Source organism: Manis javanica, chromosome 8 (genome assembly GCF_040802235.1).
Source record: "Manis javanica isolate MJ-LG chromosome 8, MJ_LKY, whole genome shotgun sequence".
In the NCBI taxonomy this organism is placed as follows: Eukaryota; Metazoa; Chordata; class Mammalia; order Pholidota; family Manidae; genus Manis; species Manis javanica.
In genome coordinates this window covers 119,085,633-119,113,325 of record NC_133163.1, presented here as the reverse complement: position 1 = coordinate 119,113,325, position 27,693 = coordinate 119,085,633, and the positions used below count along the sequence as shown (strand labels likewise).

Genomic DNA, 27,693 nt, shown 5'->3' with positions numbered 1-27,693 from the left:
ATATGACTCCCTTATGGGGTTTATAGGTTACTGGTTAGATGTTGTCCCTACCATTGAGTCATTTTCAATCTAGAATGAAAATACTATGAAATTAACTAACTATAAAGAACATGCACAAAATGCACAACAAAAAATAATACCTACTTTTATATTCACTTATAAGTGTGTCTGGTTATTCTTCACTTAAAGAAGACAAATAGGTTTGGGGGAGCTGGGAAGTAAGATACATTTTAAAGACCTAGCAGATTGTAAGATGATCAAGAAGAGAGGCTGGAAGTTTCAGAAATGAGGTAAAGTTTGAGAAATGGTTCAAAAGATATAATTTGAATACTAGAGGAAACCTACTGGCCAGTTCATCCTTACATGAAGGATTATATATTTTCTTCTATAAAGAGAAAATTTCCCCAAAGCAGCAACTGATGGTGAGAGGAGTAATTAGCAGTAAAATAGAACCTCAGGTTACTCCAGAATTCTGCTGCTGAAATTGACCAAAAATTGGTGAAAAGATAAAACCAAAGCTAGGAAGCCAACATACTCTTTGGAAAGTCAGCAGGTAAAAGATGACAACCTAAACTCAAGTTGCATGTAGACATGTTAAAGAGCAGAGCCGTAAAGCACTGGTATTGGCTAGCTTCTCCAGGTCTGCAAAGTACAAGCCCACGTTTCACACACCTAGCTTCTTCAACAAAATCATCAGTGTTCTTAGCCCATTTTTATGAGTATTATGGAACATCCAGACAACTAATAATGACGTTCTGGAGTACAAGCATTCAGAACTGACATCATAACCACCAATGAACCGGTCTTGCAACATGACCAGCTTTTTGCAGAATACCCAAGCAACCGTGATTTAGCACACTGATTGGAAATCAAAAAACAAAAAGAAAACAAACAAAACCTAGCCTAAGCATTAACAGACTAAGGATTAGCTGGTCAGCTAAAGATGATAAAGGAAAAACCCAAATGACAGACAACCTTGATTTCTCTTCTCAGAATCAGAATTAGATTTTTTAAATTATTTGTAAAGGCTTCAGGCCAATTCTCAATTTAAGATGCAAATTTAAACTTTATAAGACTTGGAATATGGATGCAATAATCAAAGAGAAAACTTCATTTACACTCAGTGAATAAAAAATTCTATCCTCACACTTTTCAGCTCCCATTACACACAGAAGTCATAACCACAATCTACACAATGAGTGTACTATCACAATCATGGTGATGTACAATCATGTGATATAAATAGCAAGAGATGAGAAGAATTAGGTAGAAATGACTTAAAATCCACAAATAAGATCCTCCAAATGACTGGGAACCAGAGTGATCTGCAGTTGAAATATCCACATATTTATGTGGATATATAAACACTCACATATACACATATATATATGTGTGTATCCAACACCTACATGCATATTTTGAGTGTTTTATCCCACAGATAAACTGCATTACTACATGGAAAATTTTAATTGAAACATTGCCCATTACTGTTTATTACATATAACACTCTTTAGTTTATCAGACTGTCTTTCCAATTAAATTTATAACTTCAAGAAATGGACCTCATTTTATATGCTTTACATTCTTGGTAGAATCTAAATTCAGATTAACTAATTAATTTTCTAATTTAGTAAGAGTTAACTAGAAACTATTTTGTTTGTATTATTTCTGTTAAAAAAGAAAATCACAAATTCTTGCATTTTAGTATTAAAATGCTGAATGAGATGGAGCCAAGATGGCAGCATGAGTAGAGCAGCAGAAATCTCCTCCAAAAACCATATATATTTTTGAAAATACAACAAATACAACTATTCCTAAAACAGAGACCAGAGGATACAGTACAACAGCCAGGCCACATCTACATCTGTGAGAACTCAGCATCTCATAAAGGGGGTGAGATGTGGCCCAGCGGGACCCGAGTGCTCCCCCCAACCCCAGCCCACTGGTGGAAGGAAAAGAGTCAAAGCAGGGAGGGAGTGGGAGCCCAGGACTGCTAAATACCCAGCCCTACTGATCCACACGGGGAGCACAGACACACACTGCATGGTGTGATGGATGTTAGGGAAACAGAAAAGTAAACTCTGCAAGTGGGTCCCTGCGGCAGGCGCCCCTGGGACAAAAGAAAAGCGAGTGCTTTTTGAAAGTCTTAAAGGGACAGGGACCTCACAGCTGGAAGGAATGGTCCCGGCACACTCAGCTCAGCAGCTGGGAATCCTGAGGAGCTTTGGATGCCCCAGTACCCTAGGAGGCAGCGCAGCTCTGAAGCCCCTCACAATGATGAACAGCCTGCCATTCACTCCCTCTCCCGCATAGGGACACTACAGCCACCAAGCCGCCTGAGAGTGGCCATGCCCACAGCAGCCGCCCAGAGTCTCCTCCCAGAAGGCAGCCGCCCGGGCCAGAATCCAGGGACGCTGCCAGTGTGCAGCTGCGTGGTGCAGGCAGAGGAAGCCAGAGCAGGGCATGAAGGGGCACCATTGTCACAGGAGAGAACAGCCAGGGCACCTGCTTGCCTCTCCCCGCAGGGCTCTGGGCTGCCCCACCCACAGCAGCTCAGGGGATTAACCTGGATGCTGCTCCTGGTGTCAGGGTGACCAAAACAGGCAGCAGAGAGGGGCAGGGCAACTAGCAAGCAGGAAGGGACTTTGTTCTCCCAGATGAAACATGCACCACCTGCCTTTGACTACCTCTATTGCCATGAAAAGGTAGAAGAATTTGGTCCACTCCAGAATTACCAAGACAACCCAATAGAGAGGACTGGGAAAAACAGATATAACCAATCTTCCTGAAAAAGAATTCAAAATAAGGTCATAACCATGCTGATGGACCTGCAGAGAAATATTCAAGAGCTAAATGATCAGGTTAAGAGGGAGAATACTGAAATAAAACAATCTCTGGAAGGACTTAAGGGCAGACTGGATGAGGTGCAAGATACCATTAATGGAATAGAAATCAGAGAATCGGAACACAGCGAAGCTGAGGCCGAGAGAGATAAAAGGATCGCCAGGAATGAAAGAATATTAAGAGAACTCTGAGACCAATCCAAACAGAACAATATTGGCGTTACAGGAGTATCAGAAGAAGAAGAGAGAGAAAAAGGGACAGAAAGTGTCTTTGAAGAAATAATAACTGAAAACTTCCCAAACCAGGGGGAGGAAATAGTCTCTCAGACCATAGAAGCCCATAGATCTCCCAACACAAGGGACCAAGGAGGACAACACCAAGACATATAATAATTAAAATGGCAAAGATCAAAGACAAGGACGAGTATTAAAGGCAGTCAGAGAGAGAAAAAAGGTCACCTACAAAGGAAAATCCATCAGGCTATCATCAAACTTCTCAACAGAAACCTTACAGGCCAGAAGAGAACGGCATGATATATTTAATGCAATGAAACAGAAGGGCCTTGAACCAAGAATACTGTATCCAGCACGATTATCATTTAAATATGAAGGAGGGATTAAACAATTCCCAGACAAGCAAAAGTTGAGGGAATTTGCCTCCCACAAATCACCTCTACAGGATATTTTAAAGGAACTGCTCTAGATGGAACCACTCCTAAGGCTAAATAGATGTCACCAGAGAAAATAAAATCACACCAAAGAAAGCAAACCAACCAAATACTACCTAAAGGCAAAAAAAAATAAAATCAACTACTCACAAAAGCAGTCAAAGGGAACGCAAAGAGCACAGAATAAAACACCTAACATATAAAGAATGGAGGAGGAAGAGTAAGAAGGGAGAGAAATAAAGAATCATCAGACTGTGTTTATAATAGCTTAATAAGCAAGTTAAGTTAGACAGGACAGGTAGATAGTAAAGCAGCTACCCTTGAACCTTTGGTAACCATGAATCTAAAGCCTGCAATGGCAATAAGTACATATCTTTCAATAATCACCCTAAGTGTAAATGGACTGAATGGACCAATCAAAAAACACAGAGTAATAGAATGGATAAAAAAGCAAGACCCATCTATATGCTGCTTACAAGAGACTCACCTCAAACCCAAAGACGTACACAGACTAAAAGTCAAGGGATGGAAAAAGATAATTCATGCAAATAATAGGGAGAAAAAAGCAGGTGTTACAGTACTAGCATCAGACAAAATAGACTTCAAAACAAAGAAAGTAACAAGAGATAAAGAAGGACATTACATAATGATAATGGGGTCAGACCAACAAGAGGATATAACCATTATAAATATATATGCACCCAACACAGGAGCACCAACATATGTGAAACAAATACTAACAGAATTAAAGGAGGAAATAGAATGCAATGCATTCATTCTAGGAGACTTCAACACACCACTCACTCCCAAGGACAGATCCAGCATACAGAAAATAAATAAGGACACAGAGGCACTGAACAACACACTAGAACAGATGGACTTAACAGACATCTACAGAACTCTACACCCAAAAGCAGCAAGGTGCACATTCTTCTCAAGTGCTCATGGAACATTTTGCAGAACAGACCACAAATAGAGCCTCAGTAAATTAAAAAAGATTGAAATTCTACCAACCAACTTCTCAGACCACAAGGGTATAAAACTAGAAATAAATTGTACAAAGAAAACAAAAAGGCTCATAAACACATGGAGGCTTAACAACATGGTCCTAAATAATTAATGGATCAAAGACCAAATTAAAATAGACTTCAAGCCATATATGGAGACAAATGAAAACAACAGTACAAACCCCCAACATCTGTGGGACACAGCGAAGGCAGTCCTAAGAGCAAAGTATATAGCAATCCAGGGCTATTTAAAGAAGGAAGAACAATCCCAAATGAATAGTGTAATGTCACAATTACTGAAACTGGAAAAAGAAGAACAAATGAGGTGTAAAGGCAGCTGAAGGAGGGACATAATCAAGATCAGAGAAGAAATAAACAAAATCGAGAAGAATAAAACAAGAGGAAAAATCAATGAAACCAAGAGGTGGTTCTTTGAGAAAATAAACAAAATAGGTAAGCACCTGGCCAGACTTACTAAGAGGAAAAGAGAATCTACACACATAAACAGAATCAGAAATGAGAAAGGAAAAACCATGATAGACCCCACAGAAATACAAAGAATTCTTAGAGAATACTATGAGAATCTATATGCTAACAAGCTACAAAACCTAGAGGAAATGGACAACTTCCTAGAAAAATACAACCTTCCAAGACTAACCAAGAAAGAAACAGAAAATCTAAACAAACCAATTCCCAGCAAAGAAATTGAATCAGTAATCAAAAAACAACCCAAGAACAAAACCCCTGGGCCAGATGGATTCACCACTGAATTTTATCAGACATATAGAGAAAACATAATACCCATTCTCCTTAAAGTTTTCCAAAAAATAGAAGAGGAGGGAATACTTCCAAATTCATTCTATGAAGCCACCATCACTCTAATACCAAAACCAGGCAAAGACCCGACCAAAAAAAAGAAAATTACAGACCAATATCCCTGATGAACATAGATGCAAAAATACTCAACAAATATTAGCAAACCGAATTCAAAAACAGATCGAGAGGATCATATACCATGAGCAAGTGGGATTCATCTCAGGAATGACACAACATTCAAAAATCCATCAACATCATCCACCACATCAACAAAAAGGACAAAAACCTCATTATCATCTCCATAGATGCTGAAAATGATTCGACTAAATTCAACATACATTCATGATAAAAGCTATTTAAAAAATGGGTATAGAGGGCATGTACCCCAACAAAATAAAGGCCATATATGACAAGCCCACAACCAACATCATACTGATCAGTGAGAAGCTGAAAGCTTTTCCTCTAAGATTGGGAACAAGATAGGGATGCCCACTCTCCCCAGCATTATTCAACATAGTACTGGAGGTCCTAGCCATGGCAATCAGAAAAAAACAAAAAAATACAAGGCATCTAGGCAGGCAAAGAAGAAGTCAAACTGTCACTATTTGTAAATGACATGATATTGTACATAAAAAACCCTAAAGACTCCACTCCAAAACTACTAGAACAAATACCTGAATTCAGCAACGTTGCAGGATACAAAATTAACACACAGAAATCTGTTGCTTTCCTAAACACTAATGATGAGCTAGCAGAAAGAGAAATTGGGAAAACAATTCCATTCACAATTGCATAAAAAATAATAAAATACCTAGGAATAAACCAAACCAAGGAAGTGAAAGAAAGACCTATACCCTGAAAACTACAAGACACTCTTAAGAGAAATTAAAGAGGACACTAACAAATGGAAACTCATCCCATGCTCTTGGCTAGGGCCATCCTGCCTAAAGCAATCTAGAGATTCAATGCAATCCCTATCAAAATACCAACAGCATTCTTCAATGAACTGGAACAAATAGTTCTAAAATGTATATGGAACCACAAAAGACCCCAAATAGCCAAAGCAATCCTGAGAAGGAAGAATAAAGCAGGGGGGATCTTGCTGCTCAACTTCAAGCTCTACTACAAAGCCACAGTAATTAAGACAATTTGGTACTAGCACAAGAACAGACCCACAGACCAGTAGAATGGAATAGAGAGTCAAGATATTAACTCAAACGTATATGGTCAATTAATATATGATAAAGGAGCCATGGACATACAATGGGGAAATGACAGCCTCTTGAACAGCTGTTGTTGGCAAAACTGGACAGCTCCATGCAAGACAATGAAACTAGATTATTGTTTAACCGCATATACAAAAGTAAACTCAAAATGGATCAAAGACTTGAATGTAAGTCATGAAACCATAAAACTCTTAGAAAAAAACATAGGCAAAAATCTCTTGGACAAAAACATGAGCAACTTCTTCATGAGCATATCTCCCCAGGCAAGGGAAGCAAAAGCAAAAATGAACATGTGGGACTATATCAAGCTGAAAAGCTTCTGTACAGCAAAGGACACCACCAATAGAACATAAAGGCATCCTACAGTATGAGAGAATATATTCATAAATCAGATTCTATAAAGGGTTGACACCCAAAATATATAAAGAGCTCACCCACTTCAACAAACAAAAAGCAAATAAACCACTTAAAAAATGGTCAGAGGAGCTGAACAGACAGTTCTCAAAGAAGAAATTCAGATGGCCAACAGACACATGAAAAGATGCTCCACATCGCTAATCGTCAGAGAAATGCAAATTAAAACTACAATGAGATATCACCTCACACCAGTAAGGATCACCACAATCCAAAAGACAAACAAGAAAAAATACTGGCAAGGTTGTGGAGAAAGGGGAACCCTGCTACATTGCTGGTGGGAATGTAAATTAGTTCAATCATTGTGGAAAACAGTATGGAGGTTCCTCAAAAACCTCAAAATAGAAACACCATTTGACCCAGGAATTCCACTTCTAGGAATTTACCCTAAGAATGCAGCAGCCCAGTTTGAAAAAGACATATTACCTCTATGTTTATTGCAGCACTATTTACAATAGCCAAGAAATGGAAGCAACCTAAGTGTCCATCAGTAGATGAATGGGTAAAGAAGATGTGGTACATATACACAATGGAATATTATTCAGCCATAAGAACTAAACACATCCTACCATTTGCAACGACATGGATGGAGCTAGAGGGTATTATGCTCAGTGAAATAAGCCAGTCAGAGAAAGACAAGTATCAAATGATTTCACCCATATGTGGAGTATAAGAACAAAGAAAAAAAATGAAGGAGCAAAACAGCAGCAGACTCACAGAACTCAAGAATGGACTAACAGTTACCAAAGGGAAAGAGACTGGGGAGGATGGGTGGGAAGGGAGGGATAAGGTGGGGGGAAAGAAAGGGGGCATTATGATTAGCATGTATAATGTGGGGTGGGGGGCACGGGGAAGGTAGCACAACACAGAGAAGACAAGCAGTGCTTCTATAGCATCTTACTATGCTGATGGACAGTGACTGTAATGGGGCATGTGGGGGGGGCTTGGTGATGGGGGGAGTCTAGTAAACATAATGTTCCTCACGTAACTGTAGATTAATGATACCAAAATTAAAAAAATAAAATAAAATAAAATAAATGCTGAATTAATTCTTTTATCATTAGGATCTCAACGTGTGTAAAGTCATAAAGGTTTTCATTTGGTAAAAATCTGCACTGAACCGGATGGGTAAGTGGATGAATAGAAAGATGGCTAGATAGGTGGGTGGGTGGACGGACAGATGGATGGATAGATGATGGATGGCAGGATAATACACTATGTGGACATTTATGTGTTTTCACTCAACCATATCTTTGAGATTGATAACCAAAATACTAATCCTAGACTTTCCAGTGATTTATCATGATCTTAAGACTCAAGCACTGCCTCTTCCTATCTATATAAATTTTTTAATTCCCAGTTAAGAAATTAAATCAATTAAAGTCTGGTTAGCTGAGATTTTACTGTATGGTAGTCTTGGAAAGTGTAGCTATTACAAAATCTCAATAACATAGCAGCTAACTGTTAACAACACTCTAAAAAACCTAAGAGAAATCACATACTAAGTTCTAAATTAACCAGCCTAACTAGAACACAGACTTCCTTAACTTTGGACTGACAGGACCACTGGTTAATTTGTGCTGACAGACTATTATAGATGTTCAACTAATTTTGAAAAACAGAGACAAACAAGAAGTGGGTGAAAGTAATTATAATAATTGTGTATAAGATGCAGCTTATTAGAAAGAATTCTCCAAACTTTTCTGATAAAATGCTAGTTATAACTTCTCCAGAGTTTTATGCCTTTGAAGATAGAATGGTGAGTACAACAGTCAAGAAACCAGCTACATGCTCTGTGGCTTTCATTGCATGAACCTGCCTGGAACTATGGAGAAGACACATGTGGAAAAAAACAGGTACAAATGAGTAGCCTGTCACAGAGAATGATTTTCAGTAAAATCTTTCAATGGAAAAAAAAAAGGCTTATTTTTTCCTAATGAATTAATTTGCATTTAATGAGTCATTATTTATATATGGCTTTATTATCAGTTAGGTTCACAGAATTTGGTGCCTCCATAGTATTTCTTCAAAGCAAATATCTAGTAATACTTTATCAGCCATCCAAAAGTCTATGTTCCAAGTTCCTTCTCTAATTCAAGAATACCTTTGGAAAAGTATTTAAGTTTGACTCCCAATTTAGAAAACAAATTTAAGGTATTCTTATAAAAAATATGGAGGAAATTCACAATGCAAACATAAAAAATGCTAATGAAGGATTTTCAGGTTCACATTTATAACTCTGTACCTGGCACATAGTATACACTCAATAAATATGTGTTGAACTGAACCAAAGAAGGCAAGACATAAGCTTCCTGCACAGTGGAACTGCAGTTAGGCTGATGCCATGTTCAGCAACTGGTCAAAACAAGAGTGTTCAATATGGGAAAGAAAAAAGCCATGCCTGATTAGATGGGCCTATGAGGAAGGTCCAGAGGTAACAAAACAGAATAAGAAAACTAACTAAATTCTCAAAATTGCCATATGTTCATGCAGTAATGAGATGAATAATCTAGAAAGGCCTATACTGATCCCTCTCATATAAAGTCCTAGGACATGGTACTGTATATAAGGATTCTGCAATACTTAACACTAACACATTACAGTTGTCAGCCACCAACTAACAACTCAAATGGATTAAAGGAAATTTCTCCTTGCGTTGAAAAATACATTTCAGAAGTATAATCAGATCACAGAAATATTTTTCAAAGGGTGGTCCACAGACCACATCCGTCAGAATCATTTGAGACATTATTAAAATGCACATTTCCAAACCCCACCTAAGACTTACAAAATCAGAATGGTGAAGAAGAAAAAGCAAAGGAAGCCCTAAGAATCTGCATTTCTAATATGATCTCAGGTGATGCACACTAAAGCTTAGTGCAAAATATCTATAATTATATGTGCTAGTAGAGAAAGAGATTCTTTTCTACTTCTGACTTCCTCTCTTTCCACTGTTTCCTTATTTCCTAAAGTTCTTTGTTCCCATTACTTCTAAATTCACTAATTAGCCATTTGTCCTAGTTGTAATACAATACTTGGAAGATTCTTTCCCATTCTCTTGTGCATAGTCTACCACCAAACTAAAATACACCAGCTTTTTCTATATTGGAAATAATCTACTATGCTGTGTATATAAAACAAATTCTCATCTAAATAAATATCAAACCAATTTGGCAACAAATGAAACAGTTCATTTTTAGTCCAAGGCTATGTGGTCTAGAGATTCAACATTATTAAACAATATTACTCAGTGACAATAAACCATATCTGATCGCTACTCACTGACAATACCTTGCCTACTTGAGTAGTTTCTTTCAAGGTCATGTTGTAAGAGTCGACCAGGGAATGGTGGTGTTTCTCTATTTAGCCTGAATTCAACCTAAAAAACATTTCAGAAAAGATATTTAGATAATAATTTAACAATAAGTAATGAAGACAATTGTAAGATACAATAACTGATACATGCTGCAATACAGATAAACCTTGAAAACATCACACTAGGTGAAAGAAACCAGACAGAGAATGCCATATATTGGATGACTTCATTTAGAAATATTGAATAGTAAAATCTATAGAGACAGAAAGCAAATTTGTGGCTTCTGCGTGTTGAAGGGAAGATGAGGAGTGACTGCTTTATGATATGGGGACTCCCATTCAGGCGATAAAAAATTGCAGAACTGGATAGTGGTGATGGCTGTACAACACTGTGAATGTATTTAATGCTACTGAATTATATAATTTAATATGGTTAAAATGGTAAATTTTATGTTATGTGTATTTTAACAAACATGCAGAAAAGCAGTCAGGTGAAAACATGTTCCACTCAGAGACTCTTCCTTGTTCTGCATACCCTCACCTCAAATACAATGATAAAGAGAATAATTTTCTTAAAAACAAAAGCAATAGAAACTCAATGCTGTTGGAAAAGTCATGTTTTTATCATTAGAATTCTTTTAAGAGACTAATTGTAATGTAATAAAATTGTGTATCTAAACCTTCTAAAAAATGGATTTAAATTGATTTTAAATTATTTACTGGGAGGACTGAAGGAAAAAAAAAACCTCTCATGATTAGCCATGCAAAATAAAACCCTAAAAAAGAGAAGGAAAGACGGCAGTGTGAGATGTGAGGCAGAAACTCCTCCCAAAACCACATATAATGTGAAAATAGAGCAAATACAACTAATCCCAAAAGACTGCAACAGACTGCCTATGTCTGGGGAAAAGAGGAGACCTCACAGAGAAGGGTAAATTAGCAGAGACACGATTCAGTGGGACCCAAGCCCACCCACGCCCCAGCGCACAGGCATGAGGAAAAGAAATGGATCAGAGAAGAAATAGAAGTCCAGGACTACTAAACACCTACTGCTGGAAATTTGCTCCTGGAGCACAAACCCACATTAAATGGTGCTCTGGAGATTAGAGGGGCTGGAAAGCAAAGGCAGGCAGAATACTTCGAGAAACTGAAATTCCAACCACTGTGGAGAACAAGTACCCACAACCAGCCACTATGAGACAAAGGAAGGTGAGCACTTTGACAGACTTCCCACAGCGAGAGGGGTGCTAACGGGGCAAGGATTACACAGAACTTGCTGCTCAGGAGAAAGGAGAGGTGAACAAAACTGTCCCAGAACACTCAGCCCAGCAGTTTAGGAACTGTCAGGAGCTTCACACACTCCATCCCAACAGCTGGCAATGCAGCACAGAGCACCCCCCACCCCGCCCACTAAGAAACACAGCCTCACACTCCTTCCTCCCTGCAGGCACCAGTCCACACACATGCTGCCCCATCATCGTGCCAGGCCAGCCAGAGAGTAGCCCCGCTTTCAGCAGGTACAGGGACATAACACAGAGCCAGCTCCCTGCATGCCTGGCCCACGGGACCTGGCAGTGGAGGCAGGCACTGCAGCCAGGAAGCAAGGAAAGAGCTCTTTCCTCCAGGCAGGCACTGATGCTGCACACCTGCAACCCCCACCATCACTCCAGGTGCTAGGCAGCACCAGAGAGTAGAGCTTCTGAGCACTAGAGGACAACAGCTACACAAAGTATTATTCCATAGTAACCATTAGAAATATGAAATGGCAAAAGAATTTTGTACAAACCAAAATCCCACAAACACAAGAATGAGGGCTAAATGAAACTGAAATCATCAATCTTCTTGATAAACATTTCAAAATAAAACTCTTAAACATGCTCACAGAGCTACAGAAAAATATTCAAGATCTCAGGGATAACTTCAAGAAAGAGCTAGAAACTGAAAAAATACAGTATCTGAACTGAAACACACAATGGAGCAGTTTAAAAGCAGATTAGATGAGGTAGAGGAGATGGTAAATTAAACAGAAATTTGAGAACAGGAAAACAAAGTAGTTGATGCACAAAGAGAAAAAAGGATCTCTAGGAATGAAAGAATAATGAGAGTTATGCAACCAATCCAAATGGAACAATATTAGCATCATAGAGGTACCAGAAAAAGAAGAAAGAGAAAAAGGCATTGACAGTCTCTTTGAGGTAATAATTGCTGAAAACTTCCCCAATCTGGGGAAAGAAATAGTCTCTCAGGTCATGGAAGTATACAGATCTCCCAACACAAGGAACCCTTCTAAGACAACACCAAGACATATAATAATTAAAATGGCAAAGATCAAGAACAAGAACAGAGTATTATAAGTAGCCAGAGAGAAAAAAAAGATGACAAAGGAAAACCTATCAAGCCATCATCAGACTTCTCAGCAGAAACCTTACAGGCCAGAACAGAGTAACATGATACAGAAGGGCCTCGAAACAAGAGTACTCTACCCGGCAAGCTTATAATTTAAATTTAAAGAAGGGATTAAACAACTTTCACATAAGCAAAGGTTGAGGGAATTTACCTCCTCCCACAAACCATCCCTACAGTGTATTTTAAAGGGACTGCTATAGACGAAAGTGGTCTTAAGGCCAGATAGCTGTCACCAGAGAAAATAAAACCACAGTAAAGAAAGTAGACCAATTAATTACTAAACTGCAAAATTAAATCAACTGCCCACAAAGTCGGTCAAAGAATACACAAAGAGTACATAACATGACACCTAATATATAAAGAGTGGAGAAGGAAGAAAAGGAAGGGAGAAAAAGAAAGAACCTTTAGATTGTGTTTGAAATAGCATAATAAGCAAGTTAAGTTGGACTGTTAGATAGTAAAGAAACTGCCCATCAACCTTTGGTAACCATGAATCTAAAGCCTGCAATGGCAATAAGTACATATCTATCGATAATTTACCCTAATGTAAATGTACTGGATGCACCAATCAAAAGACACAGAGTTACAAAATAGATTTTTAAAAAGACCCATCTATATGCTGCCTACAAGAAAGAAACTTCAAACCCAAAGATATACACAGACTAAAAGTGAAGGGATGGAAAAAGATATTTCATGCAAATAATAGGGAGAAAAAAGCAGGCGCTACAGGTCTTATATCAGACAATATGATTTCAAAACAAAGGAAGGAGCAAGAGACAAAGAAGGACATTGCATAATAATAAAGGGGTCAGTCCAACAAAAATATATAAGCATTATAAATATCTATGCACCAAATATAGGAGCACCTAAATATGTGAAAAAAAACACTAACAGAATTAAAAGGGGAAATAGAATGCAATGCACTAATTTTAGGAGACTTTAGCATACCACTCACTCCAAAGGACAGATCAACCAGGCAGAAAATAAGTAAGGACACACTCAGCCCAGTAGGTTGAGAACTTTCAGGAGCTTCACACAGTCCATCCCCTTGGCTGGCAATGGAGCGCCAAGGCCCTGCACTCTTATATAGTCTGCTGCTCCTTCCTCCCTGTAGGCCCCAGTCTGCATACATGCTGCCCCCGTCATCACGCCAGGCCAGCTGGAGGGTGGCCCTGCCTACGGCAGCTACAGGGACATAACACAGAGGCTCCTCCCGGCATGCTTGGCCCACAGGACCTGGCAGTGGAGGCAAGCACTGCAGCTGGGAAGCATGGAAAGAGCTCTTTCCTCCCAGCACACACTGGGAAGAAAGAACAACACATTAGAACAGATGGACATAACAGACATCTACAGAATACTACCCCCAAACCAGCAGGATACACATGCTACTAAAGTGCACATGTAACATTTTCCAGAATCGATCACATACCAGGCCACAGAAAGAACCTCTGTCAGTTCAGGACTGAAACTGTGCCAACCAGCTTCTCAGACAACAAAGGTATGATACTAGAAATAAATTACGCAAAGAAAACAAAGCCGACAAACACATGGAGGCTTAACAACATGTTCCTAAATAATCAATGGATCAATGACCAAATAAAAACAGGCATCAAGCAATATATGGAGACCCAATATATGCTCCTATATTGGGTGCATAGATATTTATAATGGTTATATCTTCTTGTTGGACACACCCCTTTATTATGAAAACAACACAACACCCCAAAACCTCTGGGATGCAGTGAAGGCAGTTCTAAGAGGAAAGTATATTGCAATAGAGGCTTACTTCAAAAAAAGAAGAACAATCTCAAATGAACTGTCTAAACTCACAATCAATGAAACTAGAAAAAGAAGAACAAATGAGGCCCAAAGTCAGTAGGAGGAGGGACATAATAAAGATCAGAGCAGAAATAAACAAAATTGAGAAGAATAAAACAATAGAATCAACAAAACCAGGAGCCGGTTCTTCGAGAAAATTAACAAACTAGATAAACCCCTAGCCAGACTTATCAAGAAAAAAAGAGTCTACATGGATAAACAGAATCACAAATGAGAAAGGAAAAATCACTACAGACACTACAGAAATACAAAGAATTATTGGAGAATACTATGAAAAATTATATGCTAACAAACTGGATAACATAGAAGAAATGCACAACTTTCTAGAAAAATACAACCTTCCAAGACTTACCCAAAAAGAAAGAGAAAATCTAAACAGAACAATCACCAGCAATGAAATTGAATTGGTAATTTAAAAAAATACCTAAGAACAAAACTCCTGGTACAGATGCTGCTGAATTTTATCAAACATAGAGAGGAAACCTAATACCCATCATCCTAAAAGTTTTCCAAAAAGTAGAAGGGAAGGGAATACTTCTAAACTCATTCTATGAGGCCAGCATCACTCTAATACCAAAATCAAACAACGTCACCACGAAAGAAGAAAATTACAGACCAATATCCCTGATGAACATAGATGCAAAAATACTCAACAAAATATTAGCAAACTGAATTAAAAATATATCAAAAAGATCATCCATCATGATCGAGTGGGATTTATTCCAGGGATGCAAGGATAGTACAATATTCAAAAATCCATCAACATCATCCACCACATAAACAAAAAGGACAAAAACCACATTATCATCTCCATGGATGCTGAAAAAGCATTCAACAAAATTCAACATCCATTCCTGATAAAAACTCAACAAAATGGGTATAGAGGGCAAGTACCTCAACATAATAAAGGCCATATATGATAAACCCACAGCCAACACCATACTTAACAGCAAGAAGCTGAAAGCTTTTCCTTTAATATCAGGAACAAGACAAGGATGCCCACTCTCCCCACTTTTATTGAACAGTGTGCTGGAGGTCCTAGCCACGGCAATAAGACAACACAAAGAAATAGAAGGCATCCATATTGGCAAGGAAGAAGTTAAACTTTCAGTTTGCAGATGACATGATATTGTACATAAACCCTAAAGAATCCACTCCAAAACTACTAGATCTAATATCTGAATTCAGCAGTTGCAGGATACAAAATTAATACACAGAAATCTGTTGCTTTCCTACACACTATGAACTAGCAGAAAGAGAAATCAGGAAAACAATTCCATTCACAATTGCATCAAAAATAATAAAATACCTAGGAATAAACCTAACCAAGGAAGTGAAAGACCTATACCCTGAAAACCACAAGACACTCATGAGAGAAATTAAAGAAGATACCAATAAATGTAACTACATCCCGTGGTCATGGATATTGTCAAAATGGCCATCCTGCCTAAAGCAATTTGCAGATTCAATGCAATCCTTATCATAAGACCAACAGCATTCTTCAACAAACTAGAGCAAATAGTTCTAAAATTCATATGGAACCACAAAAGACCCAAATAGCCAAAGCAATCCTGAGAAGGAAGAATAAAGCAGGGGGGATTATGCTCCCCGACTTCAAGTTCTACTACAAGTCGACAGGAATCAAAACAATTTGGTACTGGCACAAGAAAAGAACCATAGGTCAATGGAACAGAATAGAGCCCAGATGTAAACGTACACATATTCGGCCAATTAATATATGATAAAGGAGCCACGGATATGCTATGAGGAAATGACAGCCTCTTCAACAACTGGTGTTGGCAAAACTGAACAGCTACATGTAAGAGAATGAAGCTGGATCACTGTCTAATTCCATACACAAAAGTAAACTCAAAATGGATCAAAGACCTGAATGAAAGTCATGAAACCATAAAACTCTTAGAAGAATACATAGGCAAAAATCTCTTGAATATAAACATGAGCAATTTTTTCCTGAACGCATTTCCTCGAGCAAGGGAAACAGAAGCAAAAATGAACAAATGGGACTACATCAAACTAAAAATCTTCTGTACAGCAAAGGACACTATCAGCAGAACAAAAAGTAGGAGAATACATTTGTAAATAACATATCCGGTAAGGGGTTAACATCCAAAATACATAAAGAGCTCACACACCTCAACACCCAAAAAGCAAATAACCCAATTAAAAAAAGGGCAGAGGATCTGAACAGACACTTCTCCAAAGAAGAAATTCAGATGGCCGAAAGGTACATGAAAAGATGCTCCACATCGTTAATTATCAGGGAAATGCAAATTTAAACCACAATGAGATACCACCTCGCACCAATAAGGATGGCCAGCATCCAAAAGACAAGAAACAACAAAAGCTGGCAAGATGAGGAGAAAGGGGACCCCCCCTACACTGTTGGTGGGAATGTAAATTAATTCAACCATTGTGGAAAGCAATGTGGAGGTTCCTCTAAAAACTAAAAATAGCAATACCATTTGGCCCAGTCATTCTACTCCTAGGAATTTACCTGAAGAAAACAAGATCCCTGATTCAAAAAGACATATGCACCCCTATGTTTATCACAGCACTATAGCCAAGAAATGGAAGCAACCTAATGTCCATCAGTAGATGAATGGATAAAGAAGATGTGGTACATATACACAATGGAATACAGCCATAAAAAGAATATGAATCCTACCATTTTCAATAACATGGATGGAGCTAGAGGGTATTGGACTCAGTGAAATAACCAGGTGGAGAAAGACAAGCACCAACTGATTTCACTCATCTGTGGAGTATAAGAACAAAGCAAAACTGAAGGACTAAAACAGCAGCCGACTCAAGGACTCCAAGAAAAGACAAGTGGTTACCAAAGGGGAGGGGCTGGGGAAGGTGTGTGGGGAGGGAGGGAGAAGGGGATTAAGGGGCGTTATGTTTAGCACAGTCACGGGGAAGGCTTATAGCACAGAGAAGGCAAGTAATGACTCTATAGCATCTTACTACGCTGATGGACAGCGACTGCAATGGGGTATTGGGGGAAGTACTTGATAATATGGGTGAATGTTAAAACCACAATGTTACTCATGTGAAACCTTCATAAGTTGGTATATCAATGATACCTTAATAAAAAAATTAAAAACCTGAATAATATCTTAAAAGAAGTATAATGTTTGTGATTTTTTTCATACTATAAACATTATAATGGTTTTTGCATTATATTCTTATGAATTATATGAGATAAGGGTATTTTCTCAGAACATAGGTCCACACAAAAGAAAATTAATGGTTCGGAAAGAATTTGGATGAGGCGCATAGTTCCTGGAAACATATCATAATGGTAGAATACGATTTGTCCAGTGGAATCAAATAGCGAAGCTTTGGAGGGAATCCATTATGCCCAATTATAACAAAGAATATTTTCAGTTAATGTAGCTAACTGCTATTTATTCAAGATGATCAAATGATCTAATTTCCATATTTCCATTTTCATACATACAATGTGATCAACTTTCACCTCCTTGACCAGTAGCGTCCTACCACTGACCACCCTCCTCACACCCCTCAGTATCCTCCATAAGTTGTATCTGTGAACTCCGCCATTCACTTTAGACTTCCTCCAGTGACATCCATTTAACAATTTCTTAGGAAAAATGGAACTGTGATGTTTAGAGATGTACAATTTAATCGAAGGAGGAAATATTGTATTAGGTCCTGAGACACAGTTGTGTAGGAGGCAGGTGAGTATATTTCAGTGTTAAGGTGAGACAGGAGGAAAAGAAAAATATGTGTATCTCAAAAATCAAATCAAAAGCCAGTACTTATGGAAATTCCAGGAATATTATGGGCAAATTTTGAGGGAAAAATATCTCATTTTCATAACTTATCTTCTACATAATACTAAGCCTAATATATTTGCATTGCTAATCTATTTTTCTCTCATGATTTTAAATGGAATATGTAGGTATAGTCCCCCAAATTATCATGTTATCCAGTATAAGTGTCCACCAGTAAGATATACTATCATTTTACCCACTACTAAGAAAGAAAAAGTTTTCTCAATTAAACTATGATGTACCATCAATTTTAAGAAAGATCCTGATTTTAGAAATGTTTAAATGTCAAGAAAAAGTCACTTATCTCTAGTAATTGGTGAAATAAGATAAAGTTTTTAAAAGACGTTTTGGCTTTAGCTTGGAGACCAAAGTAAATATATTTACATTTCCAATTCAAACTCTACTCTTTAAATAATGCTGCTATTTTTGTAGAATATAAAAATAGTTATTCTTCAATTAAAATACAAATTTACTTAAATCTTACTCTGTTTTTTTCAGGAAGTGATGATGTTTGAATAACCAGATGAAGCCCACAGTTCACCTGCAATGTAAAAATTAAGCCATAAAATATGCTCTTAACTTAAATACACACATATATACTCCCCCAAAAAAACAGTACAGGTAAAGACATAACCAAAAATTATGTAAATATCATGTTCTGAGGATTTGCTGTAAACAATAAATTCACAACTTAAGAAGTAAAAGGTTTCACTGTGATTTATTTCCCAAAATCTCTGCAGCAATTTAATCCCTTACTTTAGCATCTCAGGCTTTCGAGTCTTGCCATTTCAGGTCTAAGTAAATATCTTAGTGGGACATTTAAATAGATACAAGTTCCTGTTAATAATAAATGATTCATTAAAGAAAACGGGGGCGGGTGGGGGGGATAGGGATTGACTGGTTAAAAAAAATAAAATGAAGGGTAGCCTTTCACAGCAGACCAGCTCCACCTTCTGGAAAGCCCAGATCCTGGACAAGACTTTGAATACCCATCATACAATATTAAATACCCTCAAAGTGCCTTGGTCCAGTCCACGAATCTCAAGCCTCGGTCAGACAATAGCTTGAGGAGACTCAGCGGTCCTGGTCCCAATAATACAGCCCATCACCTAGGACAAAGACGCCAGTCAGAAAAGACGGTACGAATAATAAGAAAGGGAAAATACGAGATCCAACCTACGTTGTTCGCAGCCCGGCCAGAAACAGGGCGGTATTTCCCGGGAATCATGGCAGAAGACAGTCCAGGATCTCTGAGATCTGCCTTACAAGTGACGCTACAGTAGAGATTCAAAGAGACCTAAAAGGGGTCATCTCCCAGGCAACCAGCTCACGGGTTACCATGGAAACTACCATTTCCGGTCTGGTCCTCTCCCAAATCAACTGACCAACACAATCGTTAGAGCCTCTGCTTGGGTTTGTGAGGACTCAGTGCGTCAGCACTTCCTCGTCCTGTTTTCCTAGCCTCCTAAAAACATTGTGGGAGTGTAGGGAGGACAGAACCGGGAAGAGGCCGGGCCCCTCGGTAACTATGACAACCACGACTTCCGGTCCGTTCCTCTTCAAGGCCCACCTCAGCTCCACCTACGCGAAATTTGTACCACTCTCCCTGCGTCCACCTGCTCTGTCCGGGGACTGCGGAGACGAGGAGGCACATGTCAAAGAGCCGGGGACTCTCCCACTTTGGGGCCCCAGTTCGGCACTTCCGGTGGCCGGAGGTGGGGGAAGGAAACAGGACTGACGGGGCGCCGACAGCTCACGAGCAGACCGTCTCGCCCCGGTCGCGGCTAGGAGCGCAGGGGCGTTCGGAGGGCATGGGGACCCCGGCTTCCCCGCCCAGTGCGGCAACACCACCAAGGCCGGGAACTCGCTGTTCCGCTTCCCCAACCACCGCGCTGCGCGGCTACTGTGGGGCCGCTTCGTGCGGGGCAATGACCGCCCAGCCACCTGCTCCGACCACTTCGCGCCAGCCTGTTTCCACGTCTCCGGTTTTGCAGAAGATCCTGCGCTTCTCCCAGCGCCTGCGGCTCACAGCGGGCCCCGTGCCCACCCGGGTGTCCTCCCCAGCACCTACGGGGGAAGGAGAGGGAGACCAAGCGGGCAGCCCCGAGAAGGGAGGAGCGCCCCAGGCAGTCAGGCGGGCGGAGGCTGCCCCGGGTCTAGCCTCCTGTGCCCTCCTCTGGGTCAGGAAGAAGGCCGCAGCTTCACAGGTAAAGGGACACCCGAGTCCACCGAGGGTCATGGAAGGACCCCCAGACTGTGTCATTCTGGGGAAGCGTCTCCCTAGTGCCACTTTGGGAAAGTCGCCACACCTGGAAGGTTTCTGTTTTCTCATCTGTAAAGTTAGGCGTGTGCTGAGCGTTGGTCTCCAAGATACTACTTGGCGTTAACACTTTGGGATTATAATTTCTTCTACCTACTCCTCCCCCAAAACTCACATAAACACAACACTTATCCTTCAGATTATAGAGTCACCTTCACTTTTTGACCCAAGAGTTTTTAAATAGGATTTAATTTGAGCAAACCAAGAATAGGGTGCTTGAAACTTTTTGTACAACATCTTACATAAACTTGAGGCAATGTGAATTATACTGTCAAAATGGTAAGGAAAGGGGATGTAGACCTACTTTTGAAGACGGGGCTTGCTGATAAACAATCCCTTCCCCGCTCCTAAACTTCCTCTTGACTAGTTTCCTTTAAGTTAAATTAACCAGTAAACCGAATTTTCCCATCTTGTCCTCTTCTGCTTACCTTCTTAATCTTCATAAGCACTGATTACACTTACTTTGCATTTGATTACTAGTATCTTTTTCCCCACTTCTCATCTTAAAGACATGCCAGCCTTCTTTGAGATAATGAAACTTCAGCCCTATCACCATGACATAAATTAAATTACGACTTAATTGAATCTAAAAAGCATTTCTGGAGGTGGGAGGAGTTCACCAAGAAGTTAAGTGATTTGTAAATGATATTTTTCCATTTGAATATATATAGAGGTATTCACAGAAAGAATTTTAGAACTGAAGGAAGCTGAAGTGCACATCTAATCCAAACTCTTAATTTATGCACAAGTAAGTAACCCAATCCAGGAGGTTAATAATTTCCTCAAGGGCCTATAATCTTTGCTCTAACTCTAATCACCAGACCAAAACTCCTTCTGCGGTACCAACCTGCTTCCTACCTTGGAGTGGATGCTTAAGACCTTTTAGTGGCTTCCTGCAATTATTAGGATAAAGTACAAAATGATTAACACAATCTACAAGTCCCTGCCTGCTTTTTGCCCCTGCCCACCACACTATTTCTATCCAAAGCCACTGTTCTTGTTCACTGCACCAGTCATGCTGATCTTTTCAGGTTTTGAACGTATCAGCAAGCCTTTGCTCAGTTGTTTATGTAGTAACCTGGAATTATGCCCTTCCCGTTCCCCATCATCGTTATTTTACTTTAAAAACCAGCTGGAACATTCTTCCTATTTATCCCATAACTGTATGCGGTCATTCTTTATATACTTCACATGCTTCAATAGTACGTACACTTCAATAGCCCTCATCACAACCGTCATGAACTAAGTGTGTAGTTTCCTAATGTTGCTCTCGCAGAATGTAAGCTCCACGAGAGCAAGGATCCTATCTGATTTGTTCATTATCGTATTGCCAGTAGTATCTAGAACAATATTTTGCAAGTTTAAGGAACTCAGTAAATGTTCGTAGAGTGATTATGTGACTATAAGAGCAATTTTTTGTACTATAATAGAATTTTCAATTGTCTGCCAGTTTCTCTTCTCATCAAACTGTGTACCTAAGACGTTTCTGCCCTTTCCTTGAACTATCTAGCCATCATACTCTCCAACAGGTAGTCCATCACATCTCTGTACATCTATATGTAGATAAATCATGTAGTAAAAGAGGTAAATATTAAACATGTGCCACACACCCCTATTTTTCTTCCTTATAATTTTACTATGCAATCAAAAATTGGGAGACAAAAGCCATGCTAGTGAAACAACTAGAGATTTTCTGATATAACAAGTGCTAACTATTGAGAAATCCAGAATAGATACCAAGTGTATTTTCCAGTCAGTAAATATATCCAGCCAGAATTTCTAACAATCCATATTATATCAATATATTTGCTGAGTTATTAAGAAACTATGTGTGGGTTTTAATAGTAGTTAGTTTAAAAGTATACGAAGTTATGTGGAGTATAAGAACAAAGAAAAACTGAAGGAACAAAACAGCAGCAGAATCACAGAACCCAAGAATGGACTAACCAAAGGGAAAGGGACTGGGGAGGATGGGAGGGGAGGGAGGGATAAGGACGGGGAAAAAGAAAGGGGGCATTACAATTAGTATGTATAGTGTGGGGGGGGGTGCACAGGGAGGGCTGTGCAACAAAGAGAAGATAAGTAGTGATTTTACAGCATCTTACTCTGCAGATGGACAGTGACTGTGATGGGGTTTTTGGGGGGGACTTGGTGAAGGGGGGACCCTAGTAAACATACTGTTCTTCATGTAATCGTAGATTAATGATAACAAAAAAAAAAGTATATGAAGTTAAAAGAAGTTTAAAGTTGACAGCGAATCTTTAGCTTGGTCTGGATCTGGAACCCCAATAACATTGCTGAGAAAGTCGGCTTCACCTCTGATTCCATCAGTTTTTTCTTCCAGTTCCAAGACCAACTAACTAGAAGTTGAATTTCCAGTCATTCTGCAACATTTTTTGAGCTGTTACACAGACACTATTCTGAGCAGTTGGTGCTGTGTGTAGATAAATATAAGTATGAATGTTTCCTATTTTTTAGGAAGCTTAAGAAAAAATTAGGGGCCATCCCCAAGGAAGAAAGGGGACTCTGAGGAACACCATACACTGATACTTTGCTTCATAAAAGTATGATTATTGGTTTTCCTTAACTATTAATTTTGTATCCTTGTTTGCTGTCCAACTGTATTTTTTTATGCAGCTGTCTTACTGAAGTTCAATTGAAGCAAATGCAAATCTTAAATCATTAAATTATCCCGAACTGAACATGCGTGACCGCTACCTAAGTAAAGAAATAGAACACTACTAGCAGTCCAGGGAGCTGCTATATTACTATAGCCTCAGCCCCTCCCCTCTTTTCAAAGGAACAGTTTGCTTTTTTTGAACTTCATGTCACTATAATCATCCTAGAGACATTTCTTACATCCGGCTTCTTTGCTGAGCTTCATATTTGTAAGATTCATACATATTGTTGCATATTTTTTTTTCGTTATTATATAGCAGCCCATCGTATGAATATATCAAAATTTTTTTACCTGTTCTACTGTTGGACATTTGGTTTGTCACCATTTGGGGGCTATTCTAAGTAATACTGCTGTAAACATTCTCGTACATATCTTTTTCATATGTGCACACATTTATGATGGTATATACCTGGAATTGGAATTGCTGGACTATAATGTTATACTGACCTTTTGTAAACAATACCAAATCATTTTCTGAAATAGTTGTACCAAGGTACACTCTCTCAACATATGAGTTGATAGGATTCTACATTCTTGCCTACCCTTGGATTGTCAGTCTTTCACACTTGAGTCCTTTTACAAGGAGTGTAGGGGTGGTTTACTTTGCATTTTCCATTTGTAGATAAAAATTACTAAGGAAACACCTTTTTAAATGTTCATTGAACATTTAGATAGACTCTTTGGTGATACACCCGTTTTTCTTTGATTATCTTTTTCTTGTTAATTTAGCATTCTTAATAAATTCTGTCTTCAACTCCTTTGTCAGCTAAGTATGTTTATTTGTTTTTTAAATATCTTCTCCCACTGGCTTGCCTCTTGACTCTTAATAATATCTTTTGATGTACTGAAGTCCTTAATTTTAACGTAGGTCAGTTTACCAATCCTTTTCTGTGTGCTTAAGCTGAAAACATTTATACTCTGCTGTTTTCTATAAACTTAGTGTTTTTAGTTTTTACATTCAGATCTACAGTCCATTCAGAATGCTTTTTGTGTATGATGTGAGATAGAGTTTTAAGTTTCATTTTTCCCCATGGAGGTACGAAATTGACTCAGTATCTTTCACTGAAAAGACTAGCATTTCCTCATTGTCCCCTAGTGGCAACTGTCATAACTTAGGCTTCTATACATGCTTAAGTCTGTTTCCACATTTTTTTATTCTGTTCTTTTTGTCTTTACACCATTATCCTTACAGCATTATCACAGTGACTTTTTGTAGTTCATATTAAGAATTAATATCAATTAATTAATTCCTCTTGTACATCTTCTTTGATATCTTAGCTATTTTGGGCTCTTTAGATTTCATACATATTTTTATTTATTATTCAATATAAAATGTCTCCTAATTTCCACTGTAATTTTACCTTTTATTCATGGGTTATTTAGAAGTATATTTTTAAATTTCCAAACATAAGCGTATTTTCAAATTTCCAAACATGCAGGCATTTTGTAGTTATATTTTTGTCACAGATTTCTAGATCAATTACCCTGTGGCCAGAGAATATACCACATATGCATTTACTCTCTTGAAACTTGTATTAGGCAAAACAGGTCAGTGTTTGTGAATGTTCCATATGCACTTGACATGAATATGTGTTCTACAGTTGCATACTATATACCATATGTCTATTAATCATGTTTAAATTTCCTTTATCCTTACGGAATTTTTGCCTACATATTGTACTAGTTAACTGAAAGAAGGATCTTAAAAATCTTCCACTGTGATTTTGAGTTTACATGTTTAGTCTTCTAACAATTTTTGTGTTAGGTATTTTAAAACTATGTCATTAGTTATATAGTGATAATATAGCAACACCAGCTTTCTTTGGTATAGGGTTGGCCTAGTTTTTTACGTATTTTCATTTTCAGTCTTTTTGTGTCCTTAAGAGTTCAGGTGTTACTCTGTCTACTTCTTATGGTTGCCCATTTGAAGAGAATGTACCTTTTTTCCTCTGGCTGCTCCTAAGTTTTTCTCTTTGTTTTCCAGCTTTACTGTAATGTGCATAGATATGCTTTGCTTTGTTCTTATTTTGGTAAATACAAATAGTACTTTTGTAAAACCATGTCTTAATGCCTCTTCTCCATTTTGGTAAATTCTCAGATGTTATATGTTCAAATAATACTTATGTCCCATTTCTCTTGCTTTTCATCTGGGTCAATTAATATATCTCATCTTCTATGTCTCTTATGGTCTATATTTTCCACCCTTTCCTCTCTCTCTGCCCCATTGTAAGTATTTTATTTTAACTCATGTTCCAGTTGAGTAACACATATCTGAAAATTCTTCTTAACCTTTTAATATGAAGATGTAGTCAGATGTGTAAACAGAAGTCTTATGTCCAAAGATTTACAAAATATGAATTGTTTTAATAAATTAGAGTATAGCTGATTATATGCAGCCATAAAAATTATGTGGAATGCTTAATATCAGAAATGTACATTGAAGGGGAAAATAATCATAAAGTATATTCCAATTTTTTTTAATGCATAGAAAAAGAAAAAAATACCAAAATATTAAGGTGTTAGCTATGGATGATGAGATTATGGCTGATGTTTATTTTTGCTTCTATGGATGGTACAAATTTTTCTCTGATAAAATGCTGTTGTTATAAGGGAACAAAAATTATTTTTTAAGCCCTGGTTAAATTTAATTCCATTTTATCAGGTGTACATCTGCTTTAGAAAGAAATATACTTATCCTAAACTTCTATAATGCTTGGCTTAGAAGTAAATGTAGCCAGTGGAGATTAATCAAATACAAATAAAGATAAGACTAAAATTTTTATTTAAGTGCTCAATAATAATTCATATTACAAAAGGACTCAATAAAAGTTTCTTCACTAGGTTTCTTTACCTTGGACATTAATAGTCTGTGTTGCAGTAACCAAAGATGCCCACTAAAATATTTTTTCAGTGGTCTGAAGACAGTTGCTACTGCCAAGGCCATACATTCATTGCATAGGACTTTGATTTTGTTTTCATTTCTCTGTCACATCTAATTCTTCCTCCTCATAGGTCTTCATAGTATTTTCAGATAGCTTTTCTTAGCCTCTTCCACATAATTTCTAAATACTCAGTCTTATGTTACCTTATTGCTATCCAACTCCTCCTTTCTCCCTCTTACTTCCCCCACAGAATTTACATTTAACATTGTAATTTTTCTCAGGAAAGCATAAAAATATTAAAGCCAACCATACTATCCTACTAAAGTATTTCTCTCTAAGGCATAAAGGATTGATGATCAGGTTTTCTAGAATAATGCTGCTGCTATGATGTCCAGTATTTTAATACTAATACTATTATCTCTTCCAGATGTTGACTTAGGAAAAAAATAGTGGGTTGTAAGCAAAAAGCTTGAACAGGTTATAGATTTCTGCCTGACCAGAATGCTTAGCAAGTTACGATTCAGAAGTAGTAAAGCACAGTATGGCAGATAAGAACTTGGACTATGGAGCCAGCTTGCCTAGGTTCAGATTCCAGCCTTCCTAATATATGCCCTTGAAAAATATTATCTCTACTCTTATACTACTTATAACTTTTGAAAGATAAAACCACATAAGGTAGGCTTACCTTTAATACAATTCTCTTTTTTGATTTATATGTTTAGATTACATGTGAAAATGAAGTTTTACACACACAAGTGCATGCTGATAATCTACCTGATGATATCACTTCAGTACCTGCTCACTGTGTAAAAGGCCCAGTGCATAAAAGTACACAAATTTCTCTGAAAAGGCCCCCTCACTGTAGTGTGGGTATGTTTTGACTCTTCAGTTGACTGACCAATTGGATTGATCTTTTCTGTATGAAAGATAAATGCAAAGCAAAGTCTTAAATCATAGGTAATTGTGTTTATTATCTTTCAGGTATTCAGGCCAAAGTGAGTGTTTGGAAAACTACTCTGTAATGCAACTACTCAGACTGATGAATTATGGTCTAGAATGTCCTCTCTCTTTGACATTTACTCCAGTGACTCACAAACAGATGCATTCTGGGATATCAAGAGAGAACAGAGTGATTGATAGTGTATACCTGTGCAGGTGAAAGAAGAAACCTGTTAAAAACACAGTATCAAATGATTGGATGTGCTGTAGTTTTTCAAATCTTTACTCACATAATTATCTCTTTACTCTTATAAACCTTTCACTTCAAGGTAATATGTCAGTTCAGTATCAGCAAAATCTGCTTAGCTTTGTAGGCAAAACTTTGCCTGCTTGCCAAGATAATGAAGATAATCCTGCCCCAAAACCTCCCTACCTGACTCCCTACTCTCCTTTTTTTTTTTTTTTATCCTTTTGGCAGAAACAAGGTTATAAAAAAAAAACCATAATAGCAACATTT

At 38.1% G+C, this 27,693-nt stretch overlaps 2 protein-coding genes across 13 annotated transcripts in view; one reads left to right on the top strand and one right to left on the bottom strand.

The window, feature by feature from the left end:
* Positions 1-19,682, bottom strand: part of LRRC49 (leucine rich repeat containing 49) — a 201,467-nt gene extending 181,785 nt beyond the window's left edge. For 4 of the 12 annotated variants that reach the window (XR_012120775.1, XM_073212098.1, XM_073212100.1 and 1 more), the window contains exons 1-3: positions 19,536-19,673; positions 18,840-18,896; positions 10,266-10,353 (exon numbers count right to left, since the gene is read on the bottom strand). Coding sequence is in view for 6 of the 12 variants with exons in the window: in XM_073212098.1 (XP_073068199.1) it covers positions 10,266-10,353; positions 18,840-18,896; positions 19,536-19,583 (193 nt within the window). In the remaining 6 variants the exon portion in view is untranslated. Of the gene's footprint in view, positions 1-10,252; positions 10,354-18,839; positions 18,897-19,365; positions 19,465-19,535 lie in introns of all 12 variants that reach the window. The other 8 variants (XM_073212103.1, XM_073212105.1, XM_073212101.1 and 5 more) reach the window with 6 other exon arrangements.
* A 325-nt stretch (positions 19,683-20,007) lies between these two features.
* Positions 20,008-27,428, top strand: THAP10 (THAP domain containing 10). Its single transcript, XM_017668886.3, has 3 exons — positions 20,008-20,562; positions 26,960-27,107; positions 27,219-27,428. Exons 1-3 carry the CDS (start codon positions 20,008-20,010, stop codon positions 27,257-27,259), a joined length of 744 nt encoding a protein of 247 aa, XP_017524375.3. The 3' UTR covers positions 27,260-27,428.
* Positions 27,429-27,693: the final 265 nt, after the last annotated feature.

What these genes read in the sequence shown, in the direction of transcription:
- THAP10 (XM_017668886.3), top strand. Translation starts at nt 20,008, where the DNA reads ATGTCAAAGAGCCGGGGACTCTCCCACTTTGGGGCCCCAGTTCGGCAC. An exon ending in AGAAGGCCGCAGCTTCACAG is followed by an intron (nt 20,563 to 26,959) that starts GTAAAGGGACAC and finishes TTATATGTTTAG; the next exon opens with ATTACATGTGAAAATGAAGT. An exon ending in GCCCCCTCACTGTAGTGTGG is followed by an intron (nt 27,108 to 27,218) that starts GTATGTTTTGAC and finishes ATTATCTTTCAG; the next exon opens with GTATTCAGGCCAAAGTGAGT.